This window comes from Paramormyrops kingsleyae, chromosome 1, assembly GCF_048594095.1.
Source record: "Paramormyrops kingsleyae isolate MSU_618 chromosome 1, PKINGS_0.4, whole genome shotgun sequence".
Classification (NCBI taxonomy): Eukaryota; Metazoa; Chordata; class Actinopteri; order Osteoglossiformes; family Mormyridae; genus Paramormyrops; species Paramormyrops kingsleyae.
In genome coordinates, this window is record NC_132797.1 from 32,229,037 (window position 1) to 32,250,387 (window position 21,351).

General features: G+C 42.3%; 1 protein-coding gene across 1 annotated transcript in view; it reads left to right on the top strand.

The window, feature by feature from the left end:
* adarb2 (adenosine deaminase RNA specific B2 (inactive)) overlaps positions 1–21,351 on the top strand; it is a 113,166-nt gene that overhangs the window by 73,557 nt on the left and 18,258 nt on the right. Inside the window, exon 4 of the mRNA XM_023805658.2 lies at positions 19,276–19,390. Coding sequence (XP_023661426.1) covers positions 19,276–19,390 — 115 coding nt within the window. The remainder of the gene's footprint in view (positions 1–19,275; positions 19,391–21,351) is intronic.

Genomic DNA, 21,351 nt, shown 5'->3' on the forward strand with positions numbered 1-21,351 from the left:
AGGAGCTGTGATGAGGGCAGTGTAAGACGGCACGAGAGTGAAAGCTGCAGCTGGACTTTCAGGTCATGGCTCTCCAACTTAGATGTAATTTTGTGTAAAGACCCTGGAGACAGTCAGGGGCTGAATAACTGGCCCTCTTTTGAAGGTTGATTGGACACTTAATCTTCCCTCTGTATGACAAAGATCTGAAACAGTGCCAAGGGAGCAAAAAGGCAGAGTCTCCCGTAAAAGACAGGCCTCCTGCAGCAGGCCTTGCGTTCGGACAGACGGGTCATGGCCGTGTGACGAGTACATGATGCGTCAGCGTTTATGCTGTAAGTGTGCTGCTGCTTTAGGAGGATAATTAAAAAGGATTCTGGATTTTATAAGGCAACTTTACCACACAAATGGACTGAAGATAATTTCAGCAAAATCAAGGTGACCCTGCCTTCCCCACCTGTAAGAGTACAGAATAGGCAGTGCACCCCAAACCTGGTAAATAAAAAGGGCAGTGCCCTGGGTTCTCCTCCTACTAGTGGATGTGATGAGGGGCAGAGGGGCAGAGGGGCAACTGCCCCCAGGCCAATCACAGCAGGGGGCCCACTGCAAAATTTACTAAGGGGAAATCACCCCTGCAAATTTTACCAAGTGCCCATTTTGATAACAGACGATCGCACAAAATCCGCAACAATTTACAGAGAACTGGTCCCTTCCTGGAACCGCAAACCGCAAAACCTGTCCCCATCGAGCCCCCCTGCGGTGAGACACCTCCTCCTTCCCTGTCCTAGCCCCTAACTCGGTGTGTCTGTCAATTACCACACCAGTAGAACAATTAAATCTCTTTAGGCGCTTTCACACCGAAGGTCCGGAACCTGGTCCCTGGTTATAAGTTCCTGGGTTGTCTCAGCCAGGGACTTTTGGAGCTCCTGGCCAATATGTGCGTCGCTTTCACAATGCACAACAGAGCAGGAACCTTTATGCTGCATAAAAATTGGACACACAGAAAGTTTGTAGGTTAAACTTCACACATAATGCAAAACTACACTGCCACCCCAAAACAATGGAGAATGAACAAGTTGTTTTGTTAAGTTGTTAGTTATTGGAGGGGGGTGGCATTGCAATCAAAATGGGACAAAGTCGTTTATTTATATTTTATTTATACAACCCACAACATGTTTATATTTCATTATTAAATCAAGCTGGCAGATCGATCTCTTGGTTTCACAGAATAAATGACAGTGGAACATACTCTGCTAATAAGCGCTGGCAAGTTTGACAGCAGAGGCAATATTTGGCAAAAGTATATTGGTTATCGATCAAATTTTCCGATACAGAAATATGAGGATGCAAGCAAAAATGTATTCCTTAAATGTAGCTGCAGTACAAATATAATTACATCTGTCCAATTTTTGCCCCGCTAATATTTCTATTCCCCACACTTCTGTGTAAATTCCAAGTTAGCAGTGGTGTCTGTAGACAACCAATCAGCAAGTCACCTCCCTGGTAGTTCAAACTAAAAGTACCTGGTCTGGAGTAGGTATTAATAAAAGGTTCCAGAACTTCCTCCAAGGAACTAAAATCGGGCCGAGTAGCTGAGGTGTGAAAGTAGGGCTGCCACTAAAGACTATTTTTCTATTGATTAATCTATCAACTATTTTATCGATTAATGTTGATTAATCTAAACTATTATTTTTTCTCCAGAAAATCAAATCAACAGTTTAATTTAAGTTAATTTTCTTTTGATGACAACAAACTGTATGCAATTACAGTACAGGACTTTACATAATGTATGCTGGCTATTCGGCACTATTTGAACATTATTTTCACCCACAATACAATAAGCAGATTGGTAGTAGGCCTATGTCTAAAAATATTAATGAGATGTCTATTGTGATGACCGAAAGTTAGTAATCTGTATAAATTTGGTGTATCCTCATGCTTAATAAAGTCGGTTTGCAGAACATGCCACATGCGACACAAGCAATAAGCACTGAAGTCGCGATGAAGGAAGAGACAGATCAGCAGCCACATCTTTTAAAAGAGGAGTTACTGTGGTTAAACAAGGTAAAAATATGTTGGTGGTGTGGCAGTACTTTTGCAGACTGAAGTCCGACACGTTTTTTTTGGAAATGTGGTTTTCATTTCAGTTCACAAATTATTTCCTTTTATTTAGTGTCTGTCTTTGTTTCAGTTTTAGTTTATGATAATGACACTGGTCCCAACAACAAAACGAGTGTTTTAGCAGCTACAAGGACAAAAGATAAAAAGCTCTCCATACTAATGGTAATTTAATAAACATGAATAGACAACACTATGGTTTGCCGGACTAGACTATCGCCTGTGTGTTTTCTCTACAGGTGCTCATGCATAGCGCTCGTATCGCCATGGTATGCCCTCGCACTTCGCACAGTGTAAAACCACCTTTTTTATTTTGCGATAATCTTTGAACTATTCCCATAATTACCGAGTGATATTAAAAGAAAACATCTATTTTAATGAACTGAAGCATTCTTGAAATCATAACGGTAATTTTATTAAAATTAAAAAACGATGCGTCGATTTTAAATAATGATGTTGATGCATTTTCTGCGTCAACGTCATCAACTACGTCGACTAATCACGGGAACCCTATGTGAAAGAGAAAAAAGTCCCTGGTTCCAGAAAAAGTTCCTACAGTGTGAAAACACCTTTTGTTTTTCCGGACACAAAGACAGAAAAGTAAAGTAAAAACTATATAGATATAAACATTTCAATAAATTCCACATTACAGCACTTCAAGACAGTATAATTAAACTTAGTAAAACACCTTTCGAATTAACAAACTACAGGCTGTTTTTGATATAAGTTTTCTTTGTGTATATAAGAAACAATTTAGTTTTGTTTTTAATAAGCTATACCCATATGTTCCTCAAATAAAATCATTTTGGTATTCAAGTCTTTGGCCTTTCTTTAGTGGTTATCACAATTTGTTTCCAGTGACTCTGCATTTGTAAATCTGTGTTCCGTTTAGAGCCTTTTAAACATTTCTCCAGATATGGTAAGTTGCTACTGTATTTCAAATCTCATTCTTATCGGATTGATATTGAATCAGAATCGAATCGGACTGGAACGGACTGTTAGCCTGTGAATCGGATTCGAATCGAATCTGTGCATCTGCACCATTATCCAGCCCTAGCGCTTCCGTAGACTCTACGAAACTCGGATAGTTTTTTGCGTAAATCCGGATATAATTAAATCGGTTTTACCCAAGTCGACAACTGCCAGTATATGTAATCATTGCGATAAATAGATAAAAGCGACTGACTTACAAATAGTCCAAAAGAACAGAAACGTTACTGACCGGCTCGATGTCATAAAATGTAGTGCCGCTAAATAAAGTAAACCTGGATACACAGCCTCACAGACACTAACGAAGATAACCCCCCCTCACTTTCCGGGTTCAGGGGCGCCGAGGAATTTGCAAGTCAGGGTGGTTCGGTGAGGAAGTATGCCGGCTGGTCTTCTCCTGGGTCAGACATCCATTAAATTACAGTGTAATCGGGCTAATTTCATATAATCGCCATTTACCTCACTGGCGGATACATGGCTTGCGACAACCTCGACACTCTAACTCTGTGGGAACAGCGCTAAGATAACATAACAATAATAAACCCTAATAAAGTTCACTAATCTTTGCTAATTTCCTTTTGTCCTTGACAGGTAACATTCATTTTTATAGGCCTATTTATTATTCGTATGTGCAGTCAGTCCTGCTATAACGTGATTACTATATGTTCCTGAAAAACCTGGCGTTAGCTAAAATAACGTAGCCACACTAAAATACGTATATTCAATGGGAAAAACAGGGTTTGGTTGGGGAATGCGGCTCCAAAACTTAGTAACTAAGGCCAGACAAAATGAATCAAATAAATCTGTGACACCAGTGGCCAAAAATGCAATTATGTGCATTATAAAAAAGAAATATCAATACATTATATCATAAACATCACATATGGATCTTATAAGCTTGCGAATTGCTGACGTCAGTGGTAGCGAGCCGCAGCCACCGTCATGCGGGCAAATACAAATGTGTTCCCGCGTTGTTTTGTACTTCAGTACTAATGTATCAGTCGCGTTAGAACAGATTCAGGGTGTGATATACTGTATCACGCCTTGTAGTAGGCTGTATTGGGTTTTATCCGCTTCGTATAGGTATCCTCTTGCCACACCGGTTTCCCGCTCTTTTTTTTCATTTTCTTTTCACTTGACCTGACACAGCATGATTGATGGACTTATGCGATACATTAATATAACTTTAAAAAGAATTGCAAAAAATAATGTTGAGCTATTAAAACAAAACGTTATGTACTTCTTGCATTATAAAACATAAATAAGGTGATTACATGTCATATTAACCCACACAAACAAAACTGTGCCACCATACTGTTATAGATATTAAATGTTCTTATTTTAATCTCTGATTTATAATCTATCTTAATATATGCAGTCTTCAGCCATGAAGTGAAGATCCTTAATTAGGACTGCAACAAATTAGGGATGGAGAGGACATAGATTTAAGGAGATATAAATTTAGATCAAGGAGGTGTGAGAGTCACACAGAGGAAATTGATCAACGTGGCCATTAGACTTGTGGATGTTATCATTAATTCAGGATGTAGAATTGGTTTGAGAAGCACTTTAGTGAGGGTCAACTAGTCGTTTGATCAGTGTTGCAATCAAGTGGCTAAAGACAGTTTCAAGGAGAATCTCAGACATGTCTTAAGGAATTGATTTAAACTCCTTAAGTAGTGGTTAATACTCACTAATCATGATAAATGGTGCTGCGTGCACGAGAGACACTTCACATGGCTGAGCTTCCAATATAGCTGTAAGTTTAATTTATTTTTGAAAACGTAACTCTCCGATGTCATGTTAATTTACGTCTACTGCTTTTTAAACACGTCCAGGCTGACATACGAGAGAGTGAGGTAGTTAGCTTAATAACACAATTAGCAGGACAATCATACATAGCCAGTCAACTTCTGGATGGTTGCCACAGTGTCAGAGTTCATCAAGAGTAGTTGTGACTTTTCACTGTGCAGATCTGTATTTCCGCTGATACTTTGACCAGGCCAGCAGCCCCATAATTCTCCATTAATGTCGTCAAATGTGCACTGTTACTAGCTAGTCTCTTTATTGTAATATACATAACATTTCTAAATTTAGTGTTGAAGTACTTTGAACGTTGGGCCATACAGTATACATAATCTCGGTTACAGCACATGCTATTGTTATTATTGTACTGAATATTAGGATCTGTCTTTGGCTAAAATATAAGAATGATAATATATTTAATGGTAACATTTTGCACATGAAAAGGTTGGGGAGATAATGAACTGTCTCCAACTTATGCAAAACGTGACCTATAAGACTTCTGAATGCTTTCAACTGCTTACATTCTGTACACCAGGAGAAATTCATTAATAAACCAGAATTGCCTGACGTAAGATAACATTTGTGACTTAAAGCTACTGGAATGAGCCTACATATTATTACCAGCTCTGTGCCTCTTTCCCTGCAATATACTTGTCTTGTTTCATTGGCTCCTCCTGTCTGATTAAACGAACAACAATAAGAACATTTGAAATCCTCAGGAAGGGCACAGGCTTCCTAAAGGCCTTCACCTCCCCCTGGCAGAACTTACCTTTGCTTTCAGCATTGATTTCCACCCAGTATTGATCTCCAGGCCCTACTGCAGCACACATCACATTCCAGCGTTCCTCCATCTTAGTTTTTGGGGTGTGTTTAGATGTATACCATTCGCAGAAATGAAATTTACTTCTTGTCTGTAGTTCTGCAAGTAAGGGTGCTGAGGCAGCATACCCACGGCAGTAATTTTCATCAAAGAAAGACATGGCATGATGTTAATTATCTCGCAATGGATCAGAGGTGCCATTATTATTATTTCTGCAAAAAAACTACTGTTGTTACCTATTGATAGCTACTGATGATACGAAAGAACTTCAGTAAAGTCTGTCTGTCGTTCCCACTTTCAGAACCCTGATCTAAAAACAGCTTCTTGCACCCATGTTTCATGCACACAAAAATATAAACACATCAGGGAGACTGATGGCCAGCTTGGGGGGGTGGATTTGTTTTCAGGTGAAAATTCATTTTAGCCAGTTTTCTACACTGATGCATATTACATTGTATTAATATACAGTTTGAGTTTGTATATCTGGCACTGTTTTTTCACAGTTTGGCATCTCAAACTGAATCTACGCAAGCATGGTAATGAACGTTTGAACGTTCATAATAAATTAGCTGAGGTGTCGCCGGGCTGTTTAGTGGGGGGGGCTACACACAGGGCTACAGGTCTCCTGAGGTGTGTGGCTTGCTTTTGGTTTTTGTTTTATCAGCAATGCCTGATGAGAACTATTCTGGAAACATACCCAGTGAGTGTCAGCTTAATCAGGCATCAGCCTTCATTTTTGCAATTATTAAATTCTGTATGTTTTCAGGAAAACCGCACGACACCTGAGGTCAAGTGACTGTAATGTTGCTTTGAACGTTTGAGTGTCATTGATGTCCTGTCAACACACGTAGAACGAGTTTTTATCGGTGTAATTATATCGATATAATTACAATGTTTAGAGCAAGTTCGCCACCTCGCAATGGCTGATATGATATTCCTGTCACTCTGCTCGCCTTACAAACTCCCACACGTTACCACCCACACATCAAACTATTTACTGCCCACATACTACTTCCCCTGTGTGAAATTAAAATGAATTTCAGCCCTCGGAGTGCGTCAGAAAAGTGCTGTTTGAACACCATGGGCCAGGCATGCCACAGATAGCTACACTGTCGTCTGTGACTGTCTGACAGGCGGACGAGTGCAGAAAAACCAGGACAAAGAGCACGACCCCCATGGAAGGGAAGGAGGAGCATCAGTATGGAGACGTCGTCCTCGTATGGTGACAGAGTGTTGTCTCGACTTAATAGCAGAAATTAAATTCCAAAATAAACACATGAATAATGAAGAGTTGTTATTTTTAATGATGCATAAAAGGCCCTTGAATTAACTTTTTTAATTGCTGGCTGACACGCAGTTGGACACATGAGTATGGAGTGGGCGAGATCATGCAGACATTTCTTAAAATTAGAGTTTATAATTACACGCCTGTCAGAGGACCTGAGTACAGTTTCCATATGTCACCCTGTATGACATGAATGTTGGCTTCACAGCAACCATTTCTTATATGGTATATGGGTCAGGGCTGTTTAGCGCTGGGTGCTAAAATGCTAAGCCACTGGGTGAATGGCTGTTTGAGGTTATATTTCTCAACTCTGCCAGTAAATTTGTAGGCATGTAGATGTCAGAAGAGTAGGTGCAGTGTGAAGAGGCTTCCTTCACACCGTCAGTCTAAATGGCTTTCAGCTCATCGGTGTTTTGACAGTATGGCAGGCACTTGGCCCACTCTGAGTGCATTATTCAGCTGAAAACACATTTTTGGAGCAATAACCACTGTATGCTATGCCACCTTAAGAAAACCCAATTTAACAGTAAAATACTTGGAGTCCTTTTTGGGAGGAAAAAACTGACCAGCAAAGGGATGGATTCAATCTTCAAAATGATGAACATACCTGAAGATCCAGATTGAACATGAGATACTCTGAATAATAATTATCATCAGCAGCAGCAGGGGGTTGTGGGGAGTTTGCCAGAGCCTATCCTATGCAATGTAGGGCACAAGGCAGGGGGACACCCTGGATGGGGTGCCAGTCCATCGCATGGCAGGGGGACACCCTGGATGGGGGGCCAGTCCATCGCATGACACACACACTCCCATTTACACACTGTGGAGAATTTAGTCATTCCAGTGGATGACTGACTGGATGACGGATGGAATATGGCATAAATATTTTATAAGACACTTCTTCATTTAAGAAGTAGCAGGTAAGGAGACGAGGATCACAAAGATCTGACAGGGTTGTGTGGTATCTTCATGAAGATTACAAAGATCTGACAGGGTTGTGTGGTATCTTCATGAAGATCACAAAGATCTGACAGGGTTGTGTGGTATCTTCGTGAAGATCACAAAGATCTGACAGGGTTGTGTGATATCTTCATGAAGATCACAAAGATCTGACAGGGTTGTGTGGTATCTTCAGGGTCTGTCAGCAGCACAGCCCAGGACTGTATCCCTGGCATTCTGGAACATCAGCGTGATTGATTTTTTAGTCCTTTATTATTAATTATTAATGATAAACACAGCCTAAGTGGGAAATGCAGGCAGCGTTCAAGGCCATGACACGTTGTTTGAGTGTCTCCACATGTCCTGGGACAGGTGGAGGAGGCACAGATGAGGCCAGAGACAGATTAGCACCCTCCATGTCTGGAGAGATATCGGTGAGTGGAGGCACCTCAGCCAGCTCGCTTTACCGGTCCCACATGTGGCAGTTCTGCTTTCCAAACAACATACATTTGACATTTTCCCTTGATCCCTTGTTGACTGTTCAGAATTAAAGAGAACACCGTAAGGTATGACTGAAATGTCAGCTGTGGCAGCGTAGTGGAAGCATATGAGTCCATGATGAATGGTTCGCTGGGAGGCTTTGGGAAAGCGGGACCTGGCGGACTGGGGGTGGGGAGCGCTTTCTGCCCAGCCAGCCATATTACCCCAGGCCCCGGGAAGGATATGAACCTTGACTTTTCAACCAGCTGGCAGGGCAGGAAACATGTCCTGTATCGGGGCTGGTAGCTCTCACGCGTGCGGGGTGACACCCACGCTTTCAGACTCACGCTCATGCAAGAAATCTTACAGAAAATCTATATCATTCCAATATAAACCTATAATTAGCTACATCAAAAGCATTTGGGGTAGTTTCCAAACCCTACAGACTATTTACAAGGTAATAAATTGTTACATACATGTAAATGGTTGTGTAGATTTTCTCTCCATTTGAAAATCTCACTCCAGCCAGCTGACCAAAACTGGCAACCCTGTCCTGTACTTATTAATGCTTATATTCTGAAAAAGGAATCTGATTGTGCAATTTCTAACATGCACATTCGGAATTTAGCCTTTCGGTGTCCCCTTCACATTGTTATAATCGGTGACTGTTACATATTTTCAGGAAAATTAACATCTGTTGCATCCATGGCATATTGTCAGAGGAACTTGCCGCAAATCCAGGTTTTTTTTTAGCCTTCATGCTTGGCAGCTGTTGCGAAAGCCTGATTCAGAGTGGGATGGCTGGTTCTGAGAGCGAGCCGTGGTCATTTGAAAGCGTCGATTCAGATATCTTCTGGAATAGCACAGTTAGCTTAGCCCAGTCCGCTAAGCCACAGCCAGCATACCCATCCTTCTGAGAAGATGCTGTCTTCCCACTTCATATGTGTGATTCAGTCCTCCTCGCTTCAATCACACCGAAGTGCCAAACCCCTACGCGGCAGGAAGTCCCCAGAGAGATGGAATCGCTGATTTTTTTTCCCCGTGTCTGACTGGGGCATGCTGGGAGATAATTCAGTTTCATTCCCTTGCATAAATTGGATGTGTTGGCGTCGAGTTTCTGCAGTTAATGTGCTGATGTGAGGGCATACTTAGTTTATGGATTGGTCCATTGGCATTTAAAAATAAATCTAATTGTATTATTGGAATCAAAACTCAGTGTATTCAACTGAAAAAATCAATATAAACACATTCTTATATGTAGTACGTGTATATATAGATATACACACACACATAGTGTGATGAGTATGTCACTGAAAGAAAAACACCTATAAATAAGTATATATCTGGGGGGAGGGGGGTTTGCGGTGTGTGGCGTTGATTCTGCAGGGGAGGGATCTCGGCTCCTACGTGGAGCTGGTCCGGCCGCATGCAAGATTAGGCAGAATAATGACAGGTGACACTAGTGGGCAGAGACTCCTTCATGACTGGGCAAATCGCTGACTGTTTAGGTCTTTTTTTTTCTCCGAGGGGGAGTCAAGGGGTCTTCCTGATTCATGAGCAGATTGATGAGCAAGTTCCGGTGGGCCCCCGGTCCACTTGGCCCCCGTGCAGTGGGGCCCGCCTGTTATCCGTGCCCCCCGACCCCTTCCTGCCGCACTGCATGGGTCGCGCCACTGCCTGTTTGCTGATATATTATGCGTGGCTGCCTGCATGTGCGTCTCGCTTAATCAGTGACATGATCAGGCCCCGTTTGCTGGGGCAGGAGGTTCAGGCGTGCAGGGAGAAGAGGGTCTGTCTCTCGGACCCCTGAGGTCACGTCATTCCCATCACTGTTATATGGCATATTTTCCTGCTTACCTTACAAAGTCTGTTCCACCCTCCCTCTATTTCTCTGTCCCAGGGCCATGCAAAGACTTTCCAGTCCCCCTCTGTAAAATCTGAGTGATTGTCTGTGATCGAGCATGGGCACTCAGTTAAAAATGCCGATCAGGGGGTAAAAATTCGGTAAAAATCAAAAAGGGGCCCTTAGGATTTAGAAGGGAGGCACTTTCGTCGGAGCAAAAAGGGCAGCTGTTTAGGCGGCACCCAGCCCCACATGTCCCGGATCTGTACCCTTCCTCACCCCTGCCCTTCCTCTTCCCACCCTTCCTCAACCTTCCTTCCTCCTTCTCCTCAGTCTCCATCCTCCAACAGCCCTCCCTCTTATCCTGCTGTGATACTCCCTCTCTGTAGCCTGGGTGGGGGTCATTTGTCCTTCAGCGAACTCCTGACCTCCGGCAGCACAACCGCGACTGCCGGCAAGCTAATCCGACCCCGAGCAGGTGTCTTGCTTTGCACCTCAGTGTTATGTTAACAGTCAGTGCTTCTGCATTTGTACGCGCATCCCGGTCACTTTGCTTACGGAGGTTAATGGCCCTGAACTATCTGTCGGTACACAAATTTCACATGCTCTTTTTTTCCCTCTGCTTTCTGTTGTGCTGGCAGGACATGTTTTGCATTCGCAGCACAGATCGGGATTATCAGCGGAAATCAGCTTTCGCTACCTGTTTACTTGGCTGCCGTCAGGAGGAAACACGATTTAGGCAAATGTGCCCATTTGTGTGTCTGCAGCGATAACGCTGTCTGTTGTCACAGCCTGGCCTGCTGCTTGTTCAGACAGTTGACAGAAACGCTAGAGATGGATGTTATGGGTCATTCTATGAAATCGGTGCCTTTTCAGTTTTGAAAAGTTGAAATTTAAAATGACTTTAATCATTACTTTTTTCATAGCTTTGGAAAAAGGACAATTTGAATTGACAGGAAATTGTACTGTGTACTGTGTATAATTTAATTTTTCATGACAGATTTTTCTTAAATGTTTGTAGTTATTTTGTCAGCCCTGTTACCGACAAGTGCATTAATAAATACAACATTTCTTAATATATATATATATATATATATGTGTGTGTGTGTGTGTGTGTGTGTGTGTGGTAGATAGTGGATATGTGAAAAGTACTTTGGTCCCTCTCTTTTCTGAGATCATTTTGTGATTTTAGATTTTTTTTTATTATTAGCTTTTTCATACTGATTATGTCTGAATACTCTATTTTTATGATGATCACATGTGTATAGGGAAAATCAACATTTAAAAGAAATATTCACAGCATGCCAAAGTGCAAAGGATAATGCTGTTCCTTCTCCATATGTAGTGGGTGAAAGGTCATTTAATATATTATTTTTCAAATTAAAGATGGTAACAGGGTTGACAGTGATTGACAATGGTTACTCAACCAGATAATAAAAAAGTGTATTTTGACCTGTTTGGCTTGTATTCTTTACTAAAGATCTTCTTCTGGACTGGATACTGTGTGTAGAGTATCATGTCAGAGTAGGAATTTGATATAGATGCATTGCAAACTCATACAGAAACAAGGTGCTACTTAATATCTCGCATGTTTTCCTAGCTCTAACCTCGAGGAAGCTGCGTCTTCTGCTTCTGGTATTGCGGTGCTGCTGTCAGGCTGCTGAGCAAATCTGACGCTGCCTTTTTCGCAGCCTCGCATTTTTCCTGCCCTACTCCTACTCTCCATTCCTTCCACTTTAACCTCTGGCCCAGCTGACTGACCTCATTTGTGGGTTTTTTTCTTCCGCAGCTCCCTGTCTTTCATCCACCTCTTCTTCTCTCTTTCTAGGTATTTTGACCTGCTCTCCAGTTCTGCATCTCTACAGATGCAATAGAGCCTTCCTTTTCTGCTCCACTTAACGGCATTCTAATTCGGGCTGGGCGATATGCAATATTAACATCGACCTCGCATGTTATGCCCATGCGGTCCTCACGTCGCAAGGACTACGATAGTCAGCTGGGTTGAAATCAGGCCTTTTCGTATCTTCATACTGTCCGGATGTTATAGGCCAGGGGTGCCCAACTCCAGTCCTGGAGGGCTAGAGCCCTGCACATTTTTGGGTTTCCCTTCATTTAACACACCTGATTCAACTCCTTGTGCTAATTACCACACAGCTCTTGAGCTGAATCATTTATGGTGGAACACGGAAAGAACTAAGCTACACAGGGCTCCGGCCCCCCAGGACTGCAGTTGAACACCCCTGTTATAGGGCAAAGTGTTTAAGTTTTGCCAAAACATTTTTACTCGATCATATGAAAAAAAAACGTAGCTAGCTTTAGAACATAAGAACATAAGAAATTTACAAACGAGAGGAGGCCATTCGGTCCATCAAGCTCGTTTGGGGAGAACTTAGCTAATAGCTCAGAGTTGTTAAAATCTTATCTAGCTCTGATTTAAAGGAACCCAGGGTTTTAGCTTCCACTACAATAGCAGGAAGACTATTCCATACTCTGACTACACGCTGTGTAAAGAAGTGCTTCCTCAAATTTGTTTTAAAATGTTCTCCCGCTAATTTCCACTTATGGCCACGAGTTCTAGTATTTAGACCTTTAATGGCTGAACATGAATTTTGATGATTGGTCCAATTTTAATGATTATCACGATTATCTATACAGTATATGTTAAAAAGTCAGTCAATGAGCTCTGAATGCGCTCTCCAAGCCAATCATCATCATTTTCATCCGTGCTGTTTAAATCACGCATAGACTGGTTGGTGAGAAATGTTTTATTTTGGACTCCATCTTTTGCTTTAAAAATGTTGCAATAATTTAAAAAATCACAGCACGATATTTGACATTTTTTCAACATCGTGCAGCCCAAATTCTGATTACAATGACATCACTATGTAAAATCAGGCAATAAGCACTGTACATTTATTGCATTTCATTAAGCATATCCAGATTGCATTTAAAATAAACACAGCACCATCCATCCACTTTCTACAGCTACCCCAGTTGTCCGGTGCAGTGTTGTGGGGGGTCTGGAGCCCATATCACAGAGGCTACAGGCGCAAGGCAGGGAACAACCCAGGACGTGGGACCAGCAGAGCACACACACCATTCACACCTATGGGAAACTTGACAAATCCAGTTAACCTTAACAAGCCTGGGCAGAAAGTTAAACCCCAGTCATAGAAGTGTGAGATGACAGTGCCACCATGCCACCTGAACACAGCACCATTATACTGAAAACTTTAATGCTGCTCTTCATGAATAATATGAATGTTACATGAGCAAGACCTTTAAAATGGGCTTTCATTTTATTAGGCCAACATAATGCAAGTCAACCCAAAGAGTAACAGCGTTGACCATTTAAAGATAATTAGCTCATTTGAAAGGTAATTTTGCATAGGTACTTAATTCAAATAGAATTAATTCACGATAGAGTAATCATGCAACTTTCAGAAAATGATGTCATTTTTGGATCTTACCATTATTTAGCAAGGTTTTAAATGAGATAACAGGGTTGATGTGAACTTAGGGGATACCAATAAATTGATGTTTTTTAAATCAATTTTAAAAACTCTTTATCATTTAAGTATCACGTAAATGTAACATTTTTAACATATTACCTACATTTTACCAATTAAAAATCCTGTTGAATTAGGATAATCAGAGTAAGGGACACAGGACAAATGCCTCACCCCATAATTCATAAAGTGATTTAAAATGTTTCAAATAGCATTTGTTTGGCTTAAATGAGGTTTTCTGTAGAGGAGAGATGACACACAAATACAATATTTTAAAATGGAGAGTTTATTTGTCATAATAATGATTTCATTGCTGATTGTTTCTTGGGGACCCAAAAGGCACAGATTTGGCAGAATGACCCTGACAGAGACCCTGCCACATCCGACAGTGCCTCTTCTGACATGACAATCGGGTCATTCCATGTCAAATGAACCAAAAATACCCCCCTCCCCTTATCTATCATTTGGGCTGGTATTAGATAGCAATGGTCTATGAAACAAACCCCCACCCCCCCGCCCCAAAATGAATGCATGAGGAAATAAGAGAACTGATTTGGATTTTTGCTACCAAAGATGTCAGATGTTTGTAATACCAGGAGTAGGGAAAACAACCTGAGGAACTACTGCATCTATAGTGTATACAGTTAGGACTCAGTCATTAGTAATTAAGCTTGCCGTGCTGCCGTCACTGTCTCTATGCACAGAGGAACCTTTCAGGTGCTGTTTGTTATTTTGCATTCTTCTTCATGTTAATAACATTAGTCGTGCTTCTCCTTGACGACAGGCTTCCTTGCTCGCTCGCTAGCTCACTTGTTGCCTGCTAATCGTCTAAGGCGGAGAGCTTTCTGTTCGCGTTCTCACTGACATAATGAGGGTGACATCATCACTTCGATCCATTCTGCTGTCCTCCAATGTTTTGGGACCCCCTGCTGCACAAGGTTGTAGGTTACTTACCGCTCAACTTTGTTTTTCTTTGGCACGAATGTTATTTCTGTCTGTCAGGTAGACGTCCATCTTTTTAGGTCAGCGATTCAAGTCTAAAAGGTATGCTTGACGGCTGGTTTGGCTTCAGTGGTGCCCCCTACAGGGGATCTGCCACACGACACCTCGCGGAGTGAATGAATCGAAAGTGCTGCTATGTACGGCTCCCTCTCTCCTTCACTCTCTCTATGCCCTGCTGAGCGTGGCTAATAGGAAACGTTTTACCCATTCATGTGACACTAGCCCCGCTGCCCCGATTACCGGCCGTGCGAGAGCCATCAGCAGCCAGGGTCTGTCGCGTTGCCCGCGGGACCATCTGGATATTCCGGGGGAAAAAGTGCACGTGGTTTGAGGCAGGGTCTGGTCATGAGCACAGTTCATTTTACAGGGAGGCTGCTGGAGTACTTTGTGGATGGGGGGCAAAAGTAAACTAGCAACAGAACAATGAAGGAGGGTCAGGTGACCTTCATTATTCATTCTGATTGGCTGTGGATGTTACTTAGTGATGGTCCACACATGTATCAGTGTTTCTTTTATATTAACAGCAAAGAGTAACCAGAACCATAGCTACTTTGTAGTGGGCCTTACCAGCCATCCTGCAAAGCCCGTGTGTGTGTCTTTTATATTTTATTAAGAATGCTCATTGTTCCCTTGTTCTTCTCCTCGCCCATTTCCGCTTGTGAAAAGGGTTCCGGACCATTCCAAACTTCTCGTCTCATTAGGTCCCGTTTCAGGGCTGCTCCCTTTCCCCACAAGCATGCTGGCTCTGACTTGCGACTCGGAGCACCATCGGAATATCGAGTGAGGGTTTAGGGTACAAACAACGGGGGGCTTTGAGGTTCTCAAAAGCTTGAGGGACGAGACCCTGTCTGCCCCAAGGGGATATTCCAGAAAACAGAGCTTTGTAGGAGAAGTGAGGATGAAATGGTGCCAAGAGGACATTAGTACTACCAGAGGAATACACTGTTAAATGCCTTTATGAAGATATAGTAAACCTGGTGTATTTTAATGCTGTCATCACACCTCTGGTGGAGCCTGATAAGGCAGTTCAGGGTTTAATAAAAAAAAAAAATTACTGTCCCAAATGCAGACGAATGATCACATCCCTGAAGCAGGTGCCGAGATGCCTGGCAGCAGATACACATTCCTGCACATTACCATATGGTACCGCACGTTACCGTATACGGGATATAGCTCACGGCATGTGGGCACTGTCCTCCACTGAGATCACATTTACACTCTCACACATTTAATACGCACAAGAAAGGATCCACCTTGTTCATCTTTTTTTAATTAACACTGGATCTTTCCTATCACAGCAGAGACTGCTGATCCAAATTACTCCAACGGGTAATTCTTTCTTGCTGCAACTGAAAATATGAAAAAAATCATTATGAATGGAATAGTACTCTATTTATATACACTGAGGCAAATGTTCATGCAAAAACAAAACATTTTGTTCAATTAGTAAGCCAAATATGTAGACAACTTTAAATAAATCTTCAGTATCCGCAGCTTTGGAGATGCTGAGGCACAGTGAAAACCAAAGCCGTCCATGATGTAAAAATCTGCCTTCACACTATGGAACACCCAGCTGGACACGCGGAGTGTACGATGTTCTCTCCCTACAGGAAATTAAGCCCTGTTTGAACCCTGTGTCAGCTAGAGCCGTGGAGGGAAAAACTCCAGGGTCAGGGATCAACAGAGAAAATTTCACTGTTGACATTTTGCTTCTTGGCACAATATTGACTTGTGAAAGAAGGAATGGGAAATGGCAGGAGCACTGTACGTCGATTAACGCAGGGCAGTGGGCAAGGATTACAGCACACGGAGCTTCTAAATTAATTACGGATTTTTATTTGTTTTTATAGATAGAGAATAAAATCAAGAATGACCTGCGACTATAATATGACATCTAATGTGCGTTATACTGTCAGCTTAGCTTGTTCACAAGTATCTCACATACATTATCCACTATACATTGGAAATTATACTATCACATCAAAGGCGAGATGCTGAATTCAAGGGTATATCCTTTTATTAGAATTGAACTAGCAACTGTTATATTTCAAGGAACCTTAACCAATACCCCACCTGCTGTTCCGATGGATTGTTTAATTTTGAAGTCACGAGATAGGTAATTGTTTTAATCTAAAAAATACAAGTGATTAGACAACACTGCATTCCTCTTTTCTTCTGTCTCACGGATGAGATGTTAGACACTTCCTGACAGAGAGGCTTTTCCTATTCGTCCTCTATAAGAACTTCAGATTTAAACTCTGTGACACTTTTTCCGATTAAACACATCAGATGGTCTGTCACAGGCCAGAACGAACCCCAGAAGCGGAGTGCAATGGTCTCTGAATGCCTTCGTTTGCGATTTTACACATTCCATCAGCCATATGCCGGGCAGGACGCGTTTGGGGGCCTTTTTTTCCGGAAACACGGACTCGCGGGGGGGCTACTTCACAGCTCGTGGCTTCACTGAGATCTGTGCCGCAGATGGCTTTATGACGCGTGGTCTGACAGACTACGAACGATACCACTGCACTGTTTTTCTAAATTTTTCTCCTCAGATAGCGGGGCAGGATTTTAATGGTGTACAATGCATTCTGGGCTTTACTATGAATACAGCCAGAACTAACAGGGGAGGATTCGTTTGCTGCTGTCGCTGGTTTCTATTGGCCTTGGTAGATGTTAAATGTCAGGCTGGAAAAGCTTGTATCGACACAATGGTGTGTCAGGTGAGTGTGGTGAGGGATGCATCTCTGTCAGGGGCCTTTATTTTGAAACGTCAGCCCCGAGCCAATCGCTTTTCATCTGTTATCTTTCTCTGTCTATTTGCTGTCGTTTGCTGACCTGCTTTCATTTAGCTGGCTGAGAGCTCAGCTCCTGCTCCGCATTCCACGCAGTTTTAAATTGCGCTACAAGCCAGGAAATGTGTAAATGTATAGAATGGCTGCCTGGACATGGATAAGGGGGACCAAAATGATGGCTTTAATAATAATATATTAAACATATGGAAATTAATCTTGACACACAATGCTACAGGTCTGTGGCATTTCATGTTGGCTTGGGCAGATTCGACTCCACGATCGAGTCCAAACTCCTCCAGCAGGTTGCTCATCCCTAAGATGAGAACGGTGTCTCAAGGCGTTTTGCCGCATGGGAGTCTGCAAGCCACCACAGGGCCTGACCTGCCTGCTCTTCTGTTTTTTGCAGTCTGTATTTCTGCATGCTGGCCCAACACTGCAGCCTGTAGAACGACGATCATTGAAATAACATCCAAATGCACTCAGAAAGGCAGTTTACATAGTTACAGTTGGCTTAGCTTAGCTGACATATTCATTAATAAGGGGACAGGTTAGGACACTGTGTCTATGATCAGAAGGTCACTGGTTTAAATCCCTAATTCAGCAGACTGATTTCTCCATTGGCCCCTTGAGCCCCTTAACCCCAAGTGATTGAGGGACTGTCTGACCTGACTTTCTCAAAAGATCAAATGTTTTGGATAAAGCCATCTGCTAAAAATGTAAATCAAAAGAAATGACCATTTGTTAGGTGTTTGTACAGCTAAAAATTTTGCTATGAGTACATGTGCATGTGACGGCTAAAGACCACATGAGACTGGGCCTAAATCTGAGGATATATGACATATGAATTACTACAGTTGGTTGGTAACCGATACCACAAGCCCTTAACATACAAGCACGCTACAGAAAACGGAATTACAGAGCTGCTCTGTCAGTCCTGTGAATCGTTATCTGTGTCTATCTGCAATATGTGTTATCTGCCGCTAAGTCGGCCAGCTGCGGGGTCCCTCTTGTCCTGGTTAATCTCTGATTGGCTGGGGCGGCTTTGTAGGGTAAGCTGATAATTACAGCACGAAATAACATACACGGGGTCAAGATGGTGGCAGGACCAGCATTGTGCAGCAAGGTAACAGCTGCTTGGCAGGACAACAGCCTGCGTTAGAGATGGAGGACAAACTCTTTAACGGGCCAACGGAGTGGACGCGGCAAAACAGGAAGCACAGATGGCGTCTTTAAAGACATCAGGGCAAGAAAACCACGTAACTAACCTCTGCCTCTTTTAGCAAGGGCGTTTACAACAGACAGCTTGGAGACGAGGCCTGTTACCACTCCGGGTGTGGCGTCTGATCCAATTAAAACAGAAATTAGCTGGGCAGCCTCAGGACAAACAGAAGGAGCGTCCAGAAAGGAGATCCCCAGGTCATGGCTTCATTTAATCTTTTTTTGTGACCATTTTCTATCAGAAAACAGTGATTTGCACATGCATCAGGCAGAAATCTGCAGCCAGTGCACGGCGTGTGTGTCTGTGTGTGGTTCCTCAATCCTGAGTAAATTTATTTTTGGATAAACCAGCTTCGTTTGTGTTAGCCTGGATACGCCTGCTAACTCCCGAGCGTTTGATTCCGCTCGGCTCCGGAGCGTTCCGGATTTTCTCTCGATTGGCGAGAATGACGATCAGGAGAGAGGAATGAATAGCCGGCTGTGTCTTGCAGGCCTTTGCAGACGCGATATTCCACCTGGTGACGGAGAAATACCGCGAGCTGGCGGGCGGCTGCTCCCCAACGCACGCACGCCACAAGGCCCTGGCGGGGATCATAATGACCAGAGGTATGCCACATTTTATTGGCTTTCATATTGCTGTGAATTATTCAACACACCCAATATAGAGCGGGCCTGTGCAGCTGCATACACCTACAGTGTGGGATGGACATTAAAAAATTCAGGACAGACTTCTTATGAAAAGGTGCAGGAAGGGAGGCGGTCATGACAATCCACAGAATGTCTTTTTACCCTGTAATGTTGTTTACCTCAATATTTCTACTTAAATATCTACAAAGCCCAGATTTGTACACTGTTTAGCGTGACTAAATGTTTATTTTGAATACTTGACTTTATTTTGCTAGCTTCACAAGGTCTTAGTTTCAAAGAGATGCCCTTGAGTCTATAGCGTGTTCTTGTTGTCGGCAGTATTATCCTGGTTTTGGAAGGCGTTCTTTGGGTTTTGGGCCCGTCCCGCTTCAGTATCGCCACTCTCCTTTGAGAGTGTGGTTTGTCAATTTGGACTTCAATGAAGTCGCGCTTGTCTTGACCTAATCCAATTTCTATCTTCTCCCTGCCTCCGAAAATTGGCCTGTTTGTTTATTAATAAGCGTGTTATCTTCAAAGATCCAGATACAGGCAGCCAAAGTATTTGTAGTGAGCCAGCGGACAGAAACTCAACAGAAACACTAGGGGCTCTGTTTCCATTTCTGAAGATCTGTTGGTCGCTTAGTCTTCCCTGTGCATGGGTTGAATATTAACGCGGCCAACTCGGAACCACCAAACTCGCTCAATCAAAGGCTGCAGAGTGATTTTTTAACCCAGCAGAGACTGCTTGATGCCAGGTTCCTTATTCAGTCACTTCATAAAATCAACACGAGCGCATAAAATAAGCACAATAAGCACACAGACGCAGAGTCATAACAGAAAAAAAGGCGTAAATAACCTAATTTAAACCTAGACAGTCACTGCCTGAAGATACAAGCCTATTCAATACATCAGATATAAAAAATACAATTGAAGCGATTCAAAACAAACCAAATCAAATAGGGGAAAAAAGTTTTTTATTTTTTCATAGTTTTTATTAAGGATGGAGAACTCGTTTTTATTTTCAGAGTGACTGTCGACGGCTTCTGCATTTGCAGTAAAAATTTGTGCTTAAAGAAAATGGTTTGTGGGTGAACTACCAGAAAATAGCGAACAGTAACTTTTAAAAATGTTTTTATAACCATACTTTTACACACTAGTGTAGGGTTCTTCAAATCTGGACCTTGATTCCAAATCCAGGCCTTGTTTTCAGTTCTTCCAGGTAGTTAGTTTCATAATGACTGATTCTGATTGGTCAGAGGCTTCACACCTGGCTCACAGGTGAAGGAAGGCTGGAAAACCAGCAGGGCTCGGACCTCGAGGACTGGGATTTGAATAACCCTGCACTAGGGTATGTTTTACATTTTGAATGTGTTAATATAGGTGTTTTCATAGAAACCATATTTATTATGATAACCTAACATAAAACATTCCTGGTTCAAAAAGCCAAAAGCCCTTCAAAGTTCATGTTTTGCGGCCCGGGCGTAATGGTACATCCCACATTTCGGCTCCATTTAATTGTAAAATCTTTTGTGGATGAAGAACAACATGAATGGATTTACGAGGCTTCCTCTGCTTAATGGAATGTAAATGAGTTCACCAACATTGACCTTGACAGTTCATTTTATTCTTAGGCTAAAACCATTTTAATGCTAATTTACAATTTTGGAGAATAATGGCTTATTGCCAAAGCATATTTTCTTTCCATTTTTGCAATATTTAAAGAAGAAAACACTTCACGGCTGAAAAAAAAGCCTGAGTTGAAAAGTTTTGCTATTCTGCTTGGATTAGTAATGATCATGGCTGAAGAAAGTATTGGTGAAATGGTTTTATGGTATTTTTCCATCATTTAATTCCTCTGTCTGAGGGGAGAATAGTGTCTCTCCGTAATGATTGCTTATGAGATGATTGCCTCATAAAGTAATTGATGAACTGCGTTTTTA